This window comes from Anguilla rostrata, chromosome 13 (genome assembly GCF_018555375.3).
Source record: "Anguilla rostrata isolate EN2019 chromosome 13, ASM1855537v3, whole genome shotgun sequence".
Taxonomy (NCBI): domain Eukaryota; kingdom Metazoa; phylum Chordata; class Actinopteri; order Anguilliformes; family Anguillidae; genus Anguilla; species Anguilla rostrata.
Window position 1 is genome coordinate 19,265,285 of NC_057945.1, and position 22,488 is coordinate 19,287,772.

General features: G+C 43.5%; 1 protein-coding gene across 3 annotated transcripts; it reads left to right on the forward strand.

The window, feature by feature from the left end:
• The first annotated feature begins 1,712 nt into the window (after window positions 1-1,712).
• Window positions 1,713-21,808, forward strand: top1a (DNA topoisomerase Ia). 3 transcript variants are annotated; one of them, XM_064305919.1, is made up of 22 exons: window positions 1,740-1,873; window positions 2,220-2,244; window positions 2,628-2,730; window positions 9,061-9,157; window positions 9,612-9,717; window positions 10,181-10,233; window positions 11,057-11,149; window positions 12,203-12,278; window positions 12,367-12,461; window positions 13,144-13,259; window positions 13,756-13,877; window positions 14,004-14,126; window positions 14,698-14,885; window positions 15,209-15,353; window positions 15,513-15,656; window positions 16,583-16,768; window positions 17,251-17,319; window positions 18,132-18,246; window positions 18,912-19,039; window positions 19,151-19,245; window positions 19,648-19,797; window positions 20,514-21,808. In XM_064305919.1, the coding sequence occupies exons 2-22, from the start codon at window positions 2,242-2,244 to the stop codon at window positions 20,614-20,616; spliced, it is 2,310 nt and encodes a 769-aa protein (XP_064161989.1). In that variant the 5' UTR covers window positions 1,740-1,873; window positions 2,220-2,241; the 3' UTR covers window positions 20,617-21,808. The 3 variants fall into 3 exon arrangements, with proteins under 3 accessions (XP_064161991.1, XP_064161989.1, XP_064161990.1); XM_064305921.1 differs by lacking the exon at window positions 2,628-2,730 and having other exon boundaries at window positions 1,713-1,873; XM_064305920.1 differs by lacking the exons at window positions 1,740-1,873; window positions 2,220-2,244 and adding an exon at window positions 2,425-2,442.
• Window positions 21,809-22,488: the final 680 nt, after the last annotated feature.

A 22,488-nucleotide genomic window follows, 5' to 3' on the forward strand; every position in this document is an offset into this window, starting at 1 on the left:
TATATATATATATATATATATATATATATATATATATATAGTTTTTTTTTTTTTTACAGAACAGCTAGCATAAATATATTCTCATGACCTTTGAAAGGAAAATAACATGAGAGGGGTGCGAGTGTGAAGAAAGTAAATATGTTGTTTTTTAATCGTGGGTTCAGCAGTGTCGTGAAATTAGCCTACAGTATGAAAATCGAGCAATCATAGCAAAGCTTTTGAAAATCACGAAAAACGGAAAAGATTACGGATCATGTGTTTTTAAAAAATCTATGTAGTAAATTAAGCAATATATCATGCACAGCACTGGGAAATGATTGAAATAACATGCCAACTGTATTGACAGCAGCAAGTGCTTGAAGTTTTCAGTTGCCGCTACTTGGCTAACGGGTGAGATAGCTGGTGCATTTACTCAATTCGGTCCATCGCGGAAAGGATATTTTCTTAGTTTTATATGCAAATTATGCCCCTTGCTTACCTACAATAAATTCCAGGTACGTCCTACGTCATTGTTCTGAACTGAATTTGGGTAATTCCCTCGGTTTAAGACTGTAATGATGCGGATTTAATAAGAGATTAGGTAGACGTCCGTGTAAGAGCCCTCGCAAAAAAAGCAATTTTGACAATGAGACAGCCTAAAACCCTCATGAACTCGACAGAAACGCGCCTATAAATCCACGAGTCCGCAAGTCCAGTGAATGAGATTCAGACATCGACATGATCCGCTGTAAATCGAGCATGAGAAGTCAGAGCACACAGAACAGAGAAGCGAGAGTTCAAACTTGTGAGAAGCGAGTACAGAACAGAGTAGCAAGAGTACAGTTCCGGTTTCTGTGCGCTATCCTCGTTTTTGCGTTTTCGTAGGCCTATTAAAGACAATACTTTCACCCCAAAGAAAAGGAGTTCATCCCTACAAGTGAAACGCCATCTAATCCGTATGACAAAACAAACCAATAGTGCTGACCTGATTGGCGTTAATTTTGTTTTTTCTGAAACAGGGAGAGCACAGAAAATATTAGGTTACTGATTTGAAGCTTTTGATTACTATATAAATTACATTCTCGATAATACTAATACTATTACCAGTAATAACTTTATTAATACAGTGCTTTCACATACTCAAAGTGCTTTTCAAAAAGAGAAAAGAGAAAAGCAGCAGACACAATACAATGTAGTGTACTGTACAAATAGGCAACACATGCTATAAAGAAAGAAATAGCATTTAAAGTTCGGTACATTTCCTTAAAAAAAACAGCAAAATAAGATATGAAGGAAGGACAGTCTATTGAAGACATATTTTACTTATGCTTGGCTATTTCTTGCTGTAGCATAAAGAAAGAAAAGTGCTATGTATCTTTAACATGTTTGTTGCTGTCCTTTTCTGTTGTTCTGCCAGGACGGTAGAAAATATCAACATTAGTTTTTAAACAACGAAGTTTATTATGATTCATTATTATATATACCATAAAATCATTTTACTTCTGTCTGGTCTTCTTCGAAAGAAGAAAGATTCTTGGAAACCCCCACGCGCAACAATGCGGTCACTCGCGTTGACCCCACGCACAGAGACGCGGACAGTCTTTTGTCGCCACATGGCTTGCAGTAGCTCCCACGCTCGAGACGGCCCAGTGTGGAACTGTGCGCTTTGGAAGGGGAGGGACTAAATAGGCCAATACGTATTTCTTTTACCCATTTAAACTAACAGGAGCATGCGTACTAGACAAAAAGTGGGACTTGGTCTGTTACACAACTGCTTCCCGTCTCCATTCTGGTTATATCTCCTTGCCGGCATTTTCTCCTAAAAATTTCATACTTTGTTTCAAAAATAAGGAACTCGGAAATGAGTGGGGACCATACCCACAACGATTCACAGGTAACAGTAATGATATTGTTTTGTGTCATGGTTGGTAAGCTCTCGCTTTATCCAGCGATATCTGTAGTTTGTATAAATTGCCACCCAAGCAGTAGGGCTATGTAGGCTACCCAGTGAAAATGTAACAAAACGCTAGAATTGTTTGAAGCACGCGATCAAAATAGCAACATTTGTTTCAGATCGCGCCGGTATTCCAATAACTTTATACGTAGTTTGATGGAATTTTCTTCTAGGACTATTACTGAAAAGCCATTTTCTAAACCTTTGATAGTTGAAAGTTAAAGTAGCTAGCTGGCTACATTGGGTTAGTTAAAATACAAACACGTTTAACCTTCTTCTTTTGCAGATCGAGTCTGGATCTCGGGTTAATGGTAAGTCTATCGTGGGCCCGACATTGTTCTGTATAAAAGTGGTAATATATTTGTGTTTCACTCCCAATACGGATCTCTTATGTGGAAAGCAGTCGAGCTACCTAGTTAGTTTTTAAGGACAGAAATGGCGTCCCAGAGACTAAGTCCCTTCTCGCTCGCTCACAAGCGCCTATTGTTCAAATGAAGGGCTTTTAAATGGTACTTAAATTGTTCCGATTTACGTGTTGGATGCAGATTCCGATAGAGCCGTAGATTATTTTTCCCAAAACGGCACTCGATCGCTTTGCGGAGGGGGCCAAATGGGTGTAATTTGGTACCAAAAGTAGGGGTTTGGGGGTTGAGGACTTAGTCTCTGCGCCATTTTCTTTTTCTCCGCCTGGCAGTCTGAGTGCCGAGAACACAAAGTGCAGATCGCCGTGATATGGAGGCGACGCATGGAGAAGCTGGGAGATCCGATACGTCTGCCTGTGGCAGGGTGTGAACAGGGTCAGTGTTCTCTTTGACTGTAAAAAACAAAGATATAGCGTTCCAGATACACGTTATTGTTTTGACAGACAGGCATGTAGCATTTAATTGATCAATATGTAGAAAATTCTTATCGGGCAAACCGTACACTACATCCCGGTTAGGTTACATGTATATTTTTAGACTTCGTTTTATTTCTCAGAACTAATTATTTAAGTTCTTTTCTCTTCAAAATTTTTATTTATTCTTTTGAGAGGAAGTGGGGGTGGTTCAAATGTAAAATGTAGCACCACCTCAGTCATTCAGAATTCGTAACAAGTTTTATTTTAATAAAGCTTTTATGTGGAAATTGTAAATATCCCCGCTAGATTAACAGAATTTCTAAATGTATACTTTTTATGGGGGTGCTGTTTGTTATCTGTAATGTACATTTGACTAGTGTAGACTGATTCCAACTTCATTAGGCTCTTGAGGCCTAGGGACAGGTCATGAGAGGATGGCTGAAGCCAGCAATTTCCCCAGGTTAACAACTTTGCACATACTTACTGGTGAACAGTCCTTTCATTCATTTTTCATCATAAATAACTACCAGACGAGCCTTTCAAGAAAGAATAGCCTTGCGCATAAATTGGCATAATTTAAAAAATAAATTAAAATATGGAGCACTATATCCAGTAAATGGTTTAAGAGATCAAACCTTAGAGCCATATGCTGATGGTATTGAAGTTATGAAAATTGGTTTGAACAGATGGATAACAGTTTTCCTCTTTACAAATGTTATTAATTTTCTGCAGCCTTAGTTTACTGTAGGCTGATGGAAGAATTTCATTTTAGATTATGGTTTGAGAATTGCTGTAGAAAGTGTTTAAGAACTGGTTTCAAGAAATGAAAAAGCAGCACTTTGTTTTTAGAATTTATACCTAATAAAAATGTATTTTTATATTCAAATAATTAGATTAGATGTGGTTTGTCAACAGGCAGTATACCTGTGGAGTGTTGAGAAGGCCAGTATCAGGACAGAGTTTTATGGACGCGCGCGCACACACACACACACGCACACACAGGTGTAGTGTGTGCATGTTAAAGCAAGTATAGCACTGGAATATCATGTTTAACATTGGTAGTTTACGCGCACACAGGTCTCCATCAAAATTCAGCCAGGGTTTCGGTATAGTACAGGCTTATGGTTCCAGTTTTCCTCATACTTCCTGCAGGCAGTCTTTGTGTATTAAAATGAATAAAACTGAATATTAGACATGGTATCATGCATAGTTTGACAGATACAAGAGTCTAAAGATGTGCCAAAATGGCTCCTGTTTTGGGGGGTTAGCACTTATCTAAATTTATGTAAGGATATGAATGAAATACAAATCTGAATTCATTTATAGTAACCTGTACAGAATGCAAAGTACACAAGTACAATTTTGTCCCAATTATGAATGTAGTGCATATGAAAATTAGATCAACAAAAATATTTAAGAATGAGAAGTCATATATGGGTATAATTATACACTCATGACACATTCACAATTAACGCAGTGATATAATGTTTATGTGCACCAGATTATCATCTTTATGGAATTCATTCATGGTGAAAATCAATGTATTCTTAATCCTGATTAAGGACCATATCTTGATGCAATACACTCTTTGGACACAGGCAACAGGCTGACATTTCACAACTGTTGGCCCTAGGAAATGTAATCTTGCATACTGAGGTTTTTTTTTTCCCATCCCCAAAACAATTATATATGAAAGAGCTTTTTTTAAAATATATTTTTTATTAACAGGGCAGTCCTTTGCACCAGTATGGTTTTTCTGTTTTCTGTTCTGTTTTCTGAACCAGAATTGAGTGCGAACTCAGTTGGTCAAATACTATATATTACATTCTAGTAGACATTATAAGAGTATAAAACTTAATTTAATGTTTTAATATGAAATAATTATCTAAGGGTGATATACATTTCCACATATTTAATTTAAACCATTGGTCTGCATAGATTAGTTTTCTGTGGTATGTACAACTTATTTTGGTGGCCCTTGTAATCTTACAAATAGAATAAGGATCTTATCCCTATTTTTCATAGAGATACAGACATTTGAAAATGGTGTCTCAGAAAACAGGTGGTGATTTTGGATAATCATTAATCATTTATTTCTCAATAACTATTTGGTCTGTGGAGTTGCACCTTCAGTTTTAGTCTTTTTACTGATAAATAAGGAGTATGTATGTTAAAAATGAAGGGTTTCTGAGGAACAGGCCCAGCAGCCTAGTCCATGTCCCATGGAATGACTCACTGGGAGTTTCTCTAACTGCGATAGGCTGGTACAGTTCCATGCTGCTGGGGCAGGTGAGAAGAGGGACGTCTCTCCCTGAAGCAGTAAAGGCTCCTCTGTCTATGTGGAGGAACATTTGAGTGATTGGAGTGGCCCCTCTACTGACACCCCCTATTGCTTTATGGCATATATGATGGTGTAACATGGTTGGCACCTGTCTCGATGCTCTTCCTTCCTTCCTTCATAGCTGAATGGTAAGGTTTCTATGTTTTCCCTTCATGGATTACAAAATATTTGAATCCCCCTGACGCAGGCCCCAGTATCATCATATGGGTGTGGTGTCCAGCGGCAGGAAGTCGGTACACAACCTTTAGTTATTTTTTTCCCCACAAATGTACGCAGCCTGTATTCATAAAGCATCTCGGAGCGAGAGTGCTGATCCAGGAATAGGCTTTTCCTGTCTATATTCTAACCCTATCCATTAGGTGCCTAAAGGCCAAAGTGATCTTAGATCAGCACTTTCGACACTGAATACGGGCCCTGATCTTGGGTCAGTATTATCTTTTCACTTGTGGTTTTCTCCTAATGTTAGTCTATGGGATATACAGGCATGGAACATGTCTGCTCGGTTTCAGTATTTCAGCACTTGGTGTTTAGTTTTAGTCACCGATTGGCTAACGAGTCGCACTGACTTGGTTTTGCAAGGTCTGGATGGACCGCTAATTGAAAAGAAAGGAAACTTCTAAAACCTGTAGACATTAACCCTGAAGGAGTCGAGAGCGCCCTGCTTTTGATCATTTTACATTTGCTGTCCTTTGTCTTGCACTCAGTGCTGCAATGTCATGTAAAATGAAATGTGACCGTCTGTGTTCTCACACACACACACACACACACACACACATACTCGGCTGCACTTTCAGCTACTTATTCTGATGGTAACTGTGAAAGAAAACCATGTGTGATCTTTGCAGAACATGAGCAATGCCGTGTACGCCCCCTTAACTCCATGTAATCATACATTTGGCTTTTTAAAAAATGTCTCTCTCTATACTATAAATAATGTATACCCTTTGAACATGAATCTGCGCAGTTCATATGACCGGCGGATGAGTCTCTCCGTCGTACATTTCTGTGGCTTTACTCATGCACCCCTGCTCTCCAGAATAAGCAGTTTTCTGGCCCTTTTTTCATTTATGTTCCCAGTGAAGAACTGGTTGTCATCCAAAAAGGAAAGTCTACTGTCTTACAAAGGAAACATTCTTCAGCCTTCGTCCAACAGATTGAGATGTCTGTGAGCCCTACTGTGTAACCTGCAGTGAAGTGGTTGAAGTATAGGCACCCACTCATGTAAGGCACTGGGCAGCTCCCTTGACTTGGTTGTAGTGGATATGTTACAGATGTGCAGAGGTTAGGAGTTATTTGCTATCATCAGGGCAGAGGCATGTTACCCTTGACTTAATGGAGTTGGAGTGTAGGTAAGTCTTAAATGCAGTGAGCAGTCGGGTGTATAATAGATATGGATTTTGGCTGTGGAAGATCATTTTGTTCTTGTGTAGGAATAGCATTGTGGTCCAAACTCATCCACACATGACTGAGTCCTGTGGTTCTTCGAAGCTTTAGGCTGGCTGTGATTTTTTCCAGTTTCTTTCTCTCGCTGGTAAAACAGGAACAACTTGTAGTTTTCATTCTTACTCTAATCCACCCACTCTTTCCAGTCACAGTGTCCCAAACCTTGCCACCCACTGAAGGGTAAAAAGCTGTGCTGTGGATTTGACGAGCGCCTTGTGTAGCGCATGTGTGTGTTTTAACGTTGCTTCCTGTGAGAGTGTAGTGCGGCAGCTTCGGACGTAGACCACGGGCAGTATTTTCTCTCTCTCCCTGCATTTGAGCCACTGGGGGAGGGGTCACATGGTTGGGATGCTGTGCTGAGGTTGTGTTTAGATTTGGTTTGAAATAGCTCCTCTTACTGGTTATGTGGAATCTTGCTAAAGGGATCTGGACTTTTGTGTGGCTGTGTTGGTAACAGTTGCCATTGTTTCTTTGGGTCTCCTGCCCTGGTTGTCTGTTGGTTTGCATCGGTTGACGCCCATGGTGTGTGTCTGTGTGCGTGTGTACGTGAACAGCGTGTTCTGAGTCGGGGACACAGCCTTTAGGAGAGCATTTCATGAGTGTGCCAGACAGTCTGGCCGTGGTGAATTCTGCAGGGAAATGCTCACATGCCGTGAGTGTGTCGTGTCCAGGTAGCACTGTGGCTACTATGACTACAGCCAGGCCCGGCACTTCCACACCAGGCTCGGCCTACAGGCCGGGCTGCTTCCCCAACGCAGCCAGCGGCCATCTCACGGCTGTCAGTCCTGAACTGAGTGCCGCACACTAACGGCACAGCAGGGCACAGCATTGCACGGCTGATGATGCTGGGGAGCGTCAGATGGTTTGCCACCGTGTGCAGCACAAGGTGCTTCTCAGCTCTCCCTGTCTAGCTCTGTGTGGCAGCGATGTAACACAGAGATTAGGGAACTAGACCTGTAACTTCGCTGCAATGTAGTTTATCGGTTATGGAACTGGGCTTCTCACTCAGGGCTGCAGTACAGTGGTTCCTGAACTAGACCTTTATCTCAAGGTAGCAGTGTACTGTAATGCTTAAAGAGACTGGGCCTCCAACTCAGGAGTTTGCAAGCTCAAATCCCAGGTGGTGTGGAGTGCTGTTAACTTAGGCTCCTTGGGCAAGGTACTTAACCAGAATTACTTCAATAAGAAAATCAAGCTTTGTCAATGGATTTGTGGTGACGGCTGGCTGCTTTTACTGAAGAGCTGGCAGTAGTTTGGTTATTGTTGAAAGGGTCTGGCTCCCTGCTCTTTCGGGCGTGGTCCTGATATTTCAAGGTTGCATGGTTGTTGTGCAGTCGTAGGAGTTGAAACGGGTGGGCTCTGGTGAATTTGCATTTTGTGGGACAGCAATGGCGTGTACCTGCTTGTATGTGCAGGTGTGTGCGAGTTCTGCGGAAAGGGGAAGCGGCGCTTTTTGGGCGCGCTCCCTTGCGTGTGCCTGTTAGCATGCGCAGGCGTGCTACCTGTGGTCATTTGGAGCGCTGACTGCTTGTCAGTTTCACCCATCAATTGAAGCACCCTCCGAAAACACTTCAGTTTTGCTGTTTTGACGCCCATTGTGTGTTTGCTCTGTACTGCACAGTGTGTGCTTTTCTTATGTTTGTAACACTTGTTTGGGCATGAGTACTGTGTCCACTGTTGGATCTGCTGACATCTATGGTAGTATGCGCATATCTGCACATACACCACATATCTACATTACATTTGGAGCATTTAGCACACGCTCATATCTAGAGCCACTTACACAGCTTTTTTAACATAGCATCCATTCATTCAGCTGGACATATACTGAAGCAATGCAGGTTAAGTATTTGCCCAAGGGTACACAGCAGTGTCCTGGGAATCGAACCTGTGACCTTTAGGTTACAAGATTACTCCTTACCCATTATACTGCACTTACACTGCCATCCGCACACACACACACATACATGTACAGATGCATGCACATACATTGTTGCATGTATATGTAGGCCCATGCACAGAAAATAGCACAGGTATTCATGTGCACACACACCTACACACGCACACTCCCAGGAGGGCCTGGATTCTCCTCTATGAGGCTCTATACCGGGAGAAACCCCTTTGCAGCCTCTCCTCCGTCCTTACTCACTCCTTCTCTCACTCACTCGCTCTTTTTCTCACTCAGGACCACGCCCTTTCCCCAGTCCCTTTTAATCTGGATTTCCATTGACCCTCAGCCACAGGCTTTGGCTGCATTGCACTGCCTGACTTTATTTACTGTGCTGGCTCATTTCTCCAGTCTTTCCCAAACCTGCCGTGTGCACTGAGTTGTGGACAAGCTGAGTTGTGGAGTTTGGTGCCTTTGCCCACCAGACTATCGTAGGAAATGAGAGCTTGTTCTCAGTTTCAGACCACGGCTCTGCTGATGTAGTTTTTGTGTCCCCGCCTCTTCGTACATTTACTGGTGATTTGCGTTGTGTAAACTGTGTGCATTTCCTTCCACAGATGCACACAAACACAAAGACAAACACAAGGACAAAGAACACCGGCACAAAGACCACAAGAAGGAGAAGGAGAGGGAGAGATCAAAGTACAGCAACAGGTAGGTGTGTGTGTGCGCATGCGTGTGTGCGGGTGATGTTTCCGGTCACGATGGGCAGCAGTGTGCTTTGGGGCCCCTGTGCCCTGCGGGTCCGGTCTGTCCCAGGACCCTCCTGAAACAGAGTTACGCCTCTTTGTTGAAAGAACATCTGCAAACAATTTGCCTTCGGTCTTCTCTGTGCCGAGCGGCTGCCTGTGTGTCTTGGCTCGGACCAGCGCAGCCCAAGTGAAATAGAATATTTGGGGACCATCGGGGATCAGCCCGCCCCTCTTGTGTGTGTGTGTTGGGGCGGAGATGGGGGGATGGGGTGGCACAGTAAAAACAAGCACAGTGTTTGGTGGCATGTCTGCTGCAGGAGCTGGTAGCACACTTTGATGTGCTCATATGATCTGAATGCATTCAAGTGAACTGACTGTACGCGTTTTCCTTTTTTTTTTTCTTTTTTTTTCTCCAGCGAACACAAGGACTTATTGGAAAAGAAGCACAGAGACAAAGAGAAAGTGAAGCAGAAAGATGGAGTGGACAGACACAAAGACAAAGAAAGGAGGAAAGAGGAAAAGGTGGGTCACATACAGTTTACATGCTAACATGTTAATATACTTTTTATCATGCTACCGTACTTGAAAACAAGCTGGCGTACATATTTCCAGTATTTTCACATTTTATCATGCTAGTACAATTCTATGCAAGGGTAATATACACTTTATGACATTAACTTCCATTTTAGCATGCAAACATATACTTTTTAGAAATCATTGTAAATGTTCATTTTGACAAACTAACACATTGTGAACCATTAGGCTCACAGCCTTAGAGGAAAATAAATGTACTAAGATAATACAGTAAATATCAACACTGTAAGTGTAAGATCAACACTGTGCTCAACATGTTGCATAGCTGAAAAAATGTAAGACAGATCCTCTAATGAACCCATCCACTTGCAGTGATGTTTTAGAGCCTGTATGTGAAAGGAAAGCATGGTGATGAAGCTGAAGATCCTCACCATCTCTTCCTCTTCCACAGATGCGGTCCCTCGATGGAAAACCCAAGAAAGAAAAGGAGAACGGCTTTGCCAGGTGGCTGTTGTTTCCATTGTCACATAATACCAGTTCTTACTGTGCCAAACGTCACCACATGGTCTCTTCCTGGGGTTCGGAGCCCTGGTCTTTGAAAGCCTGCTGGTTTTTACTGACAGCTGAATTTATCAATAAATAGAATGTTAGATTCAGTTAGCTTACCTGGTTTCTTGGCTGGTTTTAAGGTAAAAGCAAAAAGACTGGCTCCCCAGGACCAGGGTTGGAGGTTAGGGATGCACAGTAGTATGGGTGTCTTATCAGTATTGGCCAATATTGTCTTTAAACGAACGTATCGTTGTTGCTCCGAAGTTCAGATTATGGCTGATATGATGATGCTACATGCATATGACAGAGGCAATGATTTGCTGCTATTTATTTTTTATTTATCATTTTATCCAGTTAATCTCACAAGCAAGCCTATAGCGAGCCTCTAAACCCATACCCTCTACTTAGTAAAAAATGTAAGCTAGCTGAAGTAATTTGTTATAAAATTAACTTTGTTGCATTATTTCTTCCTAAATTGTCTGCGCTCTTCTGCTTCTTCCATGAATGTGGAAACTTGGATTCAGTTTGCATCTGTGCTATGGTGTAAAACAGCTAGCAAGGTATCTGCCAATATGACCAGTCAAAAATCGGTTATTGATATTGGCCCTAGGAATTCCATATCATACATGCCCATTAGGGCCCCAGTGGATCCAGCATTGTGGGGCTTCAGTAAACTGGGGTTTTGTGCAGTTCCTTCATGGCACAGTGATTTCACAGATTACACGCTTCCACAATTCAAACCGTTTATCCCTCTCCTCTCCCTTCTCTCTGACACCAGTCCTCCCCGCGTAAAATCAGAACCAGACAACGACGGCTTCTACCACTCCCCAAAACACGAAAAGCTGCTGAAGCGGGAAAGGGATGACAATGAGTGAGTACATCCGGATCCTTCTGGGTCCTTCCGGATCTTTCTCAGTCCTTCCCCAATCCTCTCCCTTGTGCCTCTCCCACATGTGGCGCTCCTGAGATGCCCTGGGTATCGGCATGCGTGTCACAAAAGGGAGTGTACCAACGGCATTTGCTGAGTGGCTTGTTAATGTCCTGTTTAATGTATTAAGGGTATTTAAGAGCTGTGGTTTAGTGCGGTGCATGCTTTTGCTAAAGCTGACATCACAGCCCTTCCCAGGTCTTTTGGGAACAGGCTGCAAAGCTCTTAAGTAAAGATTTTTTTAGTGATGATGCTGAATAAGATGTCTCGCCAGCAGCAACATGCAGTTCATAGGTTGTCAGTTGCATATTCTGAAGGCTAATTGATATTTATACATGCTAAGGTTTATTGTTACATGTTTACATATTTACATTTATTAAGTTATCAAATACATAAAGGAAGACCCAGGATTACAATGTTTTTATCTACAGTGTTTTGCAATATTTTAAATGAATTCTTGTTTATCATCTGTAGATTTTAACATTGTGTAATAGGGAAATGTGGCCATGTTGTTTTGACAGAAGTTCCCGTTTCTTTAGAAATTGTTCACTCTTAACTAACAGGCCCGTCCTCATCTGATACAAGCCTGGCGTCTGGGAATGTGTCAGTGTAATTTAGGATTTAGTCATACGGCCTGAAAATGGAGCTCCATGCTTGTGCTCTCACTTCTCACTTGGTGCTTGTCTGCTGAGCACCGCGTTCCTTTTGTCTTAGAGAATGAGCCAGTGTGTGTAACCTGTATGTTTATTCAGGCCTCAGTCTGTAAACAGATTGCATCTGCATTTGGTCTCTCTCCGGCTTGTTAAGTGAATGCCCCCCGTCTTGGCATTGAATCAATTGCCAAAATGTTTGGAGTGCCTTTAGTGTGTCTGGTGTTGTAGGACCAGAGATTACCGCCACCAAGCAGTTTGAGTTTAATGTTTTGGGTTTAGTGTTTCTCACCCTGAGCTTCAGGTGGAGTACTTTCAATTTTTCTCCCTGGTGGTCTTTTTTCAGTTTGGAGTTCACACCCAAAAAAATCAAAGTAGAAAATGACAAGAAGGCAAAGAAGAGGAAACTGGAGGATGAAGAGGTGAGAGGCGAGACTTTTCTTTTCCTCTGTTCTTTTGCTGATCCCTGTTCTTTTTTAATTGTCTGCTGTCTGACTGACTTTGTCACAGGACATCAAACCCAAGAAGAAAAGGAAAGATAAGAAAGGGGATGTGGCCGATGGAAAGAAAAAAGGCAAGAAGGAGCCAGAGGAGAAGTGGAAATGGTGAGGAGTTTGTCGCACCTCCTGCACAGGGGGCTGAATCTTTCTGGGGTTTAACAATATAACTGTAGATTTTCTCCGCGGCCTCAAAATCTCACCAGTGATAACTGCTTAACCATTTAACCACCAGTTCTCACCAGGGTTAACCACTTAGCCACCTTTAGGCTTTAGGTCAGTGGTGTACAATAGGGCTGTCAAATGACGGTTCGATATGAATGCAATTCGAGCACAAGCTACAGCCACAGACTGCAAGTGTATCCTAAAGATTTTAAGTACAGGAGTGAAACTGCGTAGTTCATAGAGCTTTCCGAAAGCTGAAACTCCATGCATGCAGACCGGCCCTCAGGCCCAGAGTCATGCACCCCTGCTGTATAGCTATTGCCTCCTACACCAGAACGTGATTTTGACATTCAGGTCCTGATGGAGTAACTTGTATGGAACAGGGCTTTATGCTGAAGCTGGGATTTGTGATGTAGGTTTGAGGACTCATTTATTTCTTCAAAAACTGTTTGAGTTCAGTGATCACTAAAATCAACTCATCAAACTGAGGAAACGTGCAAGGGTTGCATTAAATTGTAAGTCAAGGTTATGGACCTATATGATAAATACAAAGTTGTAAATAGAGAATGCACGGAACTGACCTCCTGTCCTCTCTTTCTCCCTCTTTCTCTCCCTCTCTGTGCAGGTGGGAGGAAGAAAGGTATACTGATGGCTCTAAATGGAGGTTCTTGGAGCACAAAGGTCCTGTCTTCGCCCCACCCTATGAGCCCCTGCCTAGCAAAGTCAAATTTTACTACGATGGTAAGTCCTGAGGGCTGATGAAACTGTCTGTCTTGGCATGTTCTGGTCCAGCGATGCCCGTTTTCTCCATTTTAAATGTATTTTTTCTGAAGCAACACATACAAGGTGCTCTGCAATGTGCTCAGTTAGGTTGGATAGCATCAGTATAGATGCAAAAACATTTTGTGGAAAAGCAGTACTGCACCAGAATCTGATTATTATGGGGTCTGGCAGATGGAGACCAGCGGAGAGGGTAGGGTGCACATATTGAACAAAATCGGCTGTTTTTTTTTTTTTTCTTTCTTTTTTAAATTTTCCTCCCCTGCTTTATGTCAGGAAACCTCATGTTGTCACTCCACAGAACAGGGCTACTTCCAGGTCAGGATAGGGCATTAAGGTGTGCTGGCTTCTCAGCAGTTTTAATTTTACCTGTTCTACCCTGCAGCCCTAGAGCAAATGTGATTGGCCTGTTGTGGACTGGTTTATTGACCTCTGTCTGAACCCATCTTCCCCCCAGGAAAGCACTTCAAACTGAGTGAGAAGGCAGAGGAAGTAGCTACCTTCTTCGCCAAAATGCTGGACCACGAGTACACCACCAAGGACATCTTCCGCAAAAACTTCTTCAAAGACTGGAGGAAGGTAGGCTCCCTGGCCAGCGCTGGCTCCCCTTCCCCTGACTGCCATTTTCATTATTCTCTATACCTGTTGACATGATCTCAAGGGCAGCTTCACAAATATTGTCTGCCCCCCCCCCCCCCCCAACAGGAAATGACATCAGAGGAAAAGGGAAAAATTACAGACCTGAACAAGTGTGATTTCAACGAGTTGAACGACTACTTCAAAGTGCAGTCGGAGGCCAGGAAGCAGATGTCCAAAGAGCAGAAGCTGGTGAGTCTGACCCCACCCACCACATGAGTGCTCAGAGGTGGGAAGTCCAGGGGTCAGAAAGTAAAAGTCCTGCCACGTGTTTCTTTCACCCATAGTTTTATCTTCTGGCTGATGAATTGTGCTAATTGGCAAATCCAGGGGACTGGAACTAAATACTGGGGAGGACTTTTACTTTCTGAACTTGGATTTTCTACCTCAGAAAATTCTGCAATCCTATTGGCCAGCATGAGGCCACACCTCCTTCAGTGAGGAGGGGGTTGCGAGCAGTGCGGCTGACGAATCCAATAAGATAACTGAATTTCAGGACCAAAGATTAGTCAGGGTTTTATGGTGGTAATTACACATTTTGTCAAATTACTCCATAAAATAACTTAATCTGTTAATTTTATTGTTGTTTTCCTAGCCTGTGGTAAAGCTCCTCATTATGTGGGTTTGCCAGCTTCTTTTGTTGTTCGCCAAGTCACTCTTCCCAGTCAGGGACATTTTCTTGGACCCGGTTTGCGTAGTGTGACTGACAGGAAGTGGATTGATCATTTGAACATTTTCCGCCCTGGCTTCCTGTCCTGGGCAGAGATTGAAGGAGGAGAACGAGCGGCTCCTGCAGGAGTACGGGTTCTGCGTGATGGACAACCACAAGGAGCGCATCGCCAACTTCCGCATCGAGCCGCCGGGCCTGTTCCGCGGCCGGGGGGACCACCCCAAAATGGGCATGCTCAAACGCCGCATCCGGCCCGAGGACATCATCATCAACTGCAGCAAGTGAGCCCCACGCGCCGAGCCCAGATCAGCTATCGCACCGGGCACGCCGATGAGCTGGCCTCCGACGATTGGTTTAGGCTTTCACGCTTACCACGCTCATTGGCTATGATTAGCGTGTGTGCTAGCATGCTTGTATGTGTGCGCGGAGGGCCACATCTCAAATTACAAGACATTGCAACGTTTTGTGCTGGAGAGGACAAAAACATAGAAGTATTAAGCAGTAAGTGGTGCGTATGCGTGTGAGAGGCCAGGTATTGAAAAGCATGTGTTCTGTGAACGGGTGTTCAACTTTAACACCAAATGCCACCTCCACCCCCCACCAGGGACTCCAAACACCCCAAGCCACCGCCAGGTACAAAGTGGAAAGAGGTTCGCCATGACAACAAGGTGACATGGCTGGTGTCCTGGACAGAAAACATCCAGGGATCCATCAAGTACATCATGCTGAACCCCAGCTCCCGCATCAAGGTGGGCACGGCTGTCTGCAGGGGGTTGGGGGGGCAGAGTGGGGTTTTTCTGCTGTGTAGTAATCTGGCAAATCTGACCAGCGGCACCGTAGCACACCTCACAATCCTGTCTGCCTGCGATTCACATTCCTGCGGGTGTGTTCGTGTGCGTGTGCCACAGGGAGAGAAGGACTGGCAGAAGTACGAGACGGCACGGAGGCTGAAGAAGAGTGTGAGCCAGATCCGGGCGCAGTACCGGGAAGACTGGAAATCCAAAGAGATGCGGATCAGGCAGAGGTCCGTCGCTCTGTACTTCATCGACAAGGTGAGGCTGTCTGCGTGTCTACAACTGCATGCCGGTGCTTGGAGCCCAGCTCATTTGGAAAATTCTAGAATAATAATAAAACATATTACAAAACATGTTTCACAACCTTAATTATTGTGGATACATAAAATGATTGGGTCGATGATGAATGGAAGGCAGCGTGCTCTGTCTGCCAGGGTTGTGTTTCAGTATATGTGCTCATTGGCAGCTAGGTCAGCAGGGACGGAAACGCGTGTTCTGTATCTGTAACTCAAACGGGACCCCATATCACCGGTGTTGAATGACAGCGTAATAGCTGGAAAAGAAAATAGTTTATTTTAGTTACACCTACACAGGTGTTATGGGACACTGAATAGAAGGAAGTGTACGGGCAATACCGTGTGGGACTGGCCATATCACCCGATTAGGTGTGACTTCTTTTTTCTGTTTTTGGGAGCCTGGCAGTCTCTGCCTCTGTTCATATAGCGTAGCATCGCTTGATGTTCTAAAGGGTAATTCAGCTGTCAGTCAGTCTGAACTTCTTGCATTTCCATCTCTCCCAAGAGGGGGATACTATAGTCTCTGGAATTACTGCACTTGGATCCTTGACCTTTGCACTTCTGTTTGCACTGTGGTTTGCTCTGGAAAAGTGTCTTCTAGATGCCCATGATATACTGTTTAAAAGAATAGAGACCCTCGAGCTTGTGACTCAAAGGTTGCAGGTTTGATTCTCAGGTGGGGCAATGCTGCTGTCCCCTTGGGTAAGATGCTTCACCTGAATCGCTTCAGTGAATATCCAGCTGTATAAATGGGTTGCATGTAAAACTTGAAAACCGCACCGTGTTGCTCTGGATAAGTGTTTGTGCTTAATTGCCTGAATGTAAAAGTCGGCAGTTGCGCTTCTCTTGGCGGTCGTCGTTCCTGAACACGTTCGCGTTCTCATTCAGCTGGCCCTGAGAGCCGGAAACGAGAAGGAGGAGGGCGAGACCGCCGACACTGTGGGCTGCTGCTCGCTGCGCGTGGAGCACATCAAACTCTACCCCGAGAAGGACGGCCAGGAGTTCGTGGTGGAGTTCGACTTCCTGGGAAAGGACTCCATCCGTTACTACAACAAGGTCCCGGTGGAGAAGAGGGTGAGAGATCAGGCTCTCCGTTCAGAGCGTCCATTTTTAGTGAGGGCTTTCTGTGGCTGAAGTTCACGCATCCAGTGGAATGTTAATCACAGAATCTTTTTAATCATTCAAACGGACTAGTCCAGCAGCAAAACCTTGATTGGTTAAAACAAGTCATCACTGTTAATATGGCAATTCTGGTCACATTTTTTAAAGCATCAAAAAAGCATCTTTTGCAGTATTGCAGCACTGTACAACTGCATGTTCTTTGCTATACTAAGCTGTTATTCTTCCAACACTGTGATTAGACGGCTAATGCTGTGTTACTGTTGTCTTAGATTTGTGCTACTCTTCTCTGGCTCAATACAGAGAGTCAACATTCTTGGTTCACATTTGTTCCTGGGTCAGCAGAATACAGGGGGACATTTTGTTTCGCCACTTGTGGGGAAATCTCGGTCACAGTCGAGGACGGGCTGATCTTGTTTCTTGTTCTTGTCCCATAGGTCTTTAAAAACCTACAGCTGTTCATGGAGAACAAGCAACCGGAGGATGACCTGTTTGACCGCCTCAATGTGAGTCTCTAAATGTCCCACTGCCACCTAAATGGCATTCAGATGGAACACTTTCAACACAAGCTTTCATATGTGCCACCCTGACATCACAGCCATTCAGGCATGTATGTATGTGCGTGTGGTGGCATTTACGGTCTCTAAGCCCTGTAGAATGGGAGATGCTCACCGTAATCACCACCACAGTTTGTAGCACCCAGGTGGATGTTGAATGGCAGCCATGTTCTCCCAGGATATTCACTACGCATACGCGCTGACAAAAAAATTGACAGTTCAAATGGCAAATGTTCAGTGCTGAATATGAAATATTTGAATATGAAAGAACAGCTTAATGTCATGTAAAATAAGAGACGAGTCATTGATATTACTCATTTTCCTGTCTAACATAATGGAGAAAAACATTTCAGTGAACGTCTGCTCAGAAATACTTAGCATTTCAGAAAATGGGGGGACGGGGAGTAGATTTCAACTATTAGGAAATATGATATTTGCAGCTATAATTATATATTTGAATAAAAAATACTTGCCACGTTCTCAAACAATCATATTCCTGTGGCACTTGGCTATATTTCAGACAAATTGTCAAACAAAAGAATGCACATCAGGTATTTCACCTTTTAATGAAGTTGGTCATAATTTGTCTCTAATGCAAATCCATGATATACAGAAAAAATTGCATATATATCTACTTTTTTATGCAGTGGATGACCTACTGCAAACTGACCTCGAGCCTTCTCTTTTAAAATACACTGTGACCCTGATTGGTGACCCTGTTCCCATATCCTGCCCCCCAACCCCCTCTCCCCCTCATTCAGACCTCCATCCTGAACAAGCACCTCCAGGAGCTGATGGACGGGCTGACGGCCAAAGTGTTCCGTACCTACAACGCCTCCATCACCCTGCAGCAGCAGCTGAAAGAGCTGACCAGCCGTGAGTCAAAGACGCTAGCCTCAGTTCGGCACGTCGATGCTTCGCACAGGGCTTCAGGCTAGGGGTGCAGACTGTGGCTTCACCAGCTAAAAAATGAGGGGGAGCTGCTGTAAGTTGGCAGTCACCATTAAACGTGTCCACAGCCAGTGCACAAGGATTGGTTGAAATCATTGACTTACAGATTGCATGCGCCCTTGTATTCTCCATAAAATTAAAAGTGGGTGGAGCTACCATATGCACACTGTCACTTTTTCTAAGCAATCATTTGCTTTGAAGACTCTGACGGTGCATTTCTAACTATCGCAGGGAGCCTCTGCAAGCTTGCATTTTAGACTGGTAAAATCAGGGGGGTCCATTGCTGAAAATATGGACACCTCAAAACGGAGGGACACCATAGTAAAGAACCAAACCAGTGTCATGTTAAAATAAGGAAATATTATGGAAGAAGAAAATAACAATAAGAGCTTGAGAATCATTGCTCTCTCACAAAGCAAATGAAAACTTGAACTATCTCAGTTTTTGTAGGCGAGCAAATTTAAACTTTCGTTTATAAACGCATTCTCTGTTAAGTGGACAACTTTCAATATGTTGTAGTGTTGCTAACCCCAAGGCAGGCATAGAAAGCTGGTTTTAACAGAGCATTGTTGATTCCCCCTGGTCTCCAGCCGAAGAGAACATCCCGGCTAAAATCCTGTCCTATAACCGAGCTAACCGCGCCGTGGCCATCCTGTGCAACCACCAGAGGGCCCCTCCCAAGACCTTCGAGAAGTCCATGCAGAACCTGCAGACTAAGGTTTGAGGTGTCACATGGTTGTAGCTCTTTGCATTCACACTGCTGTGCAAGCTGGTTTTAAGGGACTATATTATGCCCCCCCCCCCCTTGCCCATTCCCAATCGCGTTCAGATTGACGCCAAGAAGCACCAGCTACTTGATGCCAAGCGGGAGCTGAAGAGTGCCAAGGCGGACGCCAAAGTACGGAGAGACGAGAAGTCCAAAAAGTGAGTAACCGGCCAGGAGGGGGTGGGGGCGAGGCCTGGCTAAAAGATGACTGAGCCAATTACACGCCAATATGAGTACCGTCAATCAGTTTAGAGGCCACCCTTGTCAACTCTCAGAAAATATGTTTATATATTTATTTTTTTTACTTTTATAATTGTCTTGTTACAAAGTATTAATAGCCAGGATGTCATCATTCTCGGTGCCATCTTCATCAGGGATTCCTTTTCACCAGCACCCTGGTCCTGGAGACCTGGCAGAGTCTGCTGCCTTTAATTGTTATTGTGAATCACTTGAAGCAGTTAATGGCACAGCCCCCCTGCCCCCCACCCCCCCCCCAAGCTGGCCCTGAGCTGAGGGCCCCTGTCTGAAATTCTGAAATGTAAACCCCCCCACCCCCGCAGAATGGTAGAGTCTAAGAAGAAGGCTGTGCAGAGGATAGAGGAGCAGCTGATGAAGCTGGAGGTGCAAGCCACCGATCGCGAGGAGAACAAGCAGATTGCCCTGGGCACCTCCAAACTCAACTACCTGGACCCCCGCATCTCCGTGGCCTGGTAAGAGTGGAGAGGGTAACCATGTGTGCCAATTCTGGCTATGCTTGGAAACCGCTTTCTGTTTGATTGAATACATTTAACTGGCTGAAGGACACACCTTGTTGTCCATTCATTTTTTTTTTTTAAATGTTAACCTAAGATGGACTTGACTTGCTTCTCTAATGGGATAAGTGTGGATGGTTCCCTTTTCATAGAAGTGATCTGGGACTCAAACCTGTCTTCTATCGTATTGGCACAGCTAGGAGGTTTTGCTTCATGTTGTGCCTAAAAATACTCCAGGACTCGCACTGAATGTGTAAATACATTTTCAGAACCTGTCTCATCCCGAGGTAGAGGACTAGTGTATGTCGTAGGCACACACAGCTGATAGCAGAAGATGTCCAGCAAGAAAGCCAAACATTTGTGGGTCCCAGAGACATTTGCGGTTCTGAATTCATCTTTGGAAAAAAAGATGACATCCTTAAATGTTTCCCATTAACTGGAAATTCTGGGTTTAGGTCAAATTGAAATGAGTGAGCTCTTCTTTTGTACTGCGTTTGTGCTGACAGCCATTTACCCACAGAGTGCAGTTTCCAGGACCCCACACCAGCAGCAGTTTGACACTAAAGCTCAGTTGAAGTGGTTATAGATTGTGCCTTGGCAAGCTGTCGACCTTACAACCTCTCGTGGAAAATCTATCATTTACGCTCCCTCCCTCTCTCTCCCCTTTTTTTCAGGTGTAAAAAGTGGAATGTTCCCATTGAGAAAATCTACAACAAAACACAGAGGGAGAAGTTTGCCTGGGCCATTGACATGGCAGAGGAAGATTACGAGTTCTAAACCCCATTTGCGATTTTAATTCTTTCCATTGAATTTTAATATTTTTTTAGCGCATAACTGATTCCAGTGGCGAGCGAGCCTGAAGGACAGAGATGGAGGAGTAAAAAGGGGTTTAAAAAACAAAGGAGAGAGGTTACCGTGTCACTGTACAGTGGTCTCTGTCCCCTCCCCCACATTATGACTGACCCCTCTGGGACCTGATGCTGTCCCTGCCACCTTTGAACTCTGTGGTCCTGTAGCTACTGTAGTCAACAAAACTGCTTTTATTTTTTAATCGTTTTATGATTTTATTCTCCATTTTTAGCCCTTCCGATTACTGATGGATTCTATATTTTAATAGAAAAGTGGTAAATTAATGATGTCCTTACGATACACCCACGCCTTGTAAGAAAGCAAGATTCGAGCCCCACTCAGTGATGAACTGACCGTAAACGCTGTGTGTTTGGCTGAGCGCGTGATGTGTTTAAAAATGAAATAAAGGTAAGAAATGTTCATTTTATCTAAACTTTGAATTGTGTGGAGTTCAGTCCATGAGATGAATGAGGATGCTGGGATGTAGAAGATGGTAAAACCATATTTATATTACTCTTGGCAGAAAGAATGTGAATTTTCATTTGTTTTGTTCTGCAGTTTCTATCAGGGACTTTTTTTCCTTCGGTGTAAATGTGAACCAATATTTGTACTTTGTGTAGCCCAAATCCTGTGATCGTCCTTCTGCATAGTTTGGAATCTCCATTCAGTTTCAACCCTTTTATTTTTGACTTTTTCAAGCGGAATGAACTCCCATATCTGTTACTTGAAGAAATTGCTAAGTTAATGTACTGTTGGGTAGGAGTGAAGAAACTTTTTTTTTCTTACAAAAGGTCAGATGAAACCTATTGGAGGATATAAACTTTTGCCAAAAAATGGAGAAAAAAATTAAATGTTACCATTTTAGGACTTTTTTGTAACTGTAAAGATTGAGGGAAATATCACATTTTATTTTTTCTCCTCTTAACCCCCCTCCCCCCCCCCCCCTTTTTTGTTGGAAGGATTCTTAGCGTGGGCAAGTGTTGATCCTGCATTTCATTGAACATACTTTTACCAGTTTATCAACCTCTCCTGCCATAGCTTCCAATATTTTAATTTGTTTTTATTTTTTTCTTTATTTCTCCTTGTAGGTTATTTAAGAATAAAACCCTACAACTTCTGATGTGTTGACTCTTTGTGTATTTCAACCTGAATGAGTTTTCCTGTTGCGTGAGGAAGACTACGATCTTGCTCAGTGGATTCACGCTCGTTGTGGACCTCGATCAGTTTCATATGTTTGATAGTTGCTTTGCTGCTAACTGACGTTTTCCTAATTTTGCTACTGAATTCTGGAGGGCTGAGATGAGTCGCGAGAAACCTGGCAAACTGACTTGAACTCAAATTAAAAGCTGCACTAGTTCCATGCACAATGTTAGTTGTTATAACGGAAATAAATCGAGGGAAAAAGAAACTTTTGTCCTTTATACTGTGGACTTGTTTGGACTTGCTGGATAAGACGCGGATTTGACATTCGTGATCTTTATACGACGAAAAGAGCACATGCGGTCTTCGGCCAACAGATGTCCCCATACTCAATCATAATTTATGAAAGAACGTAAAAGCAAATTTTACATCGTAGTGTTGCGGGTTTGAGTGCAATTGAATATGTGATTATTAATTAATGTGACAAATTAAGCTAGATGCCAAGGTGAATTATCGGAAGACGTGGGCGAAGGAACTGTTTTCTTCCTAAACCTCATCTTCAGATAATGAACCCAACAGAAGACTGGCATACTCTGTTCAAAGGGGGGTGGGGCTCATTTACATCCTAATGATTTATGCAAATCGCTCTGTTGTATGTCT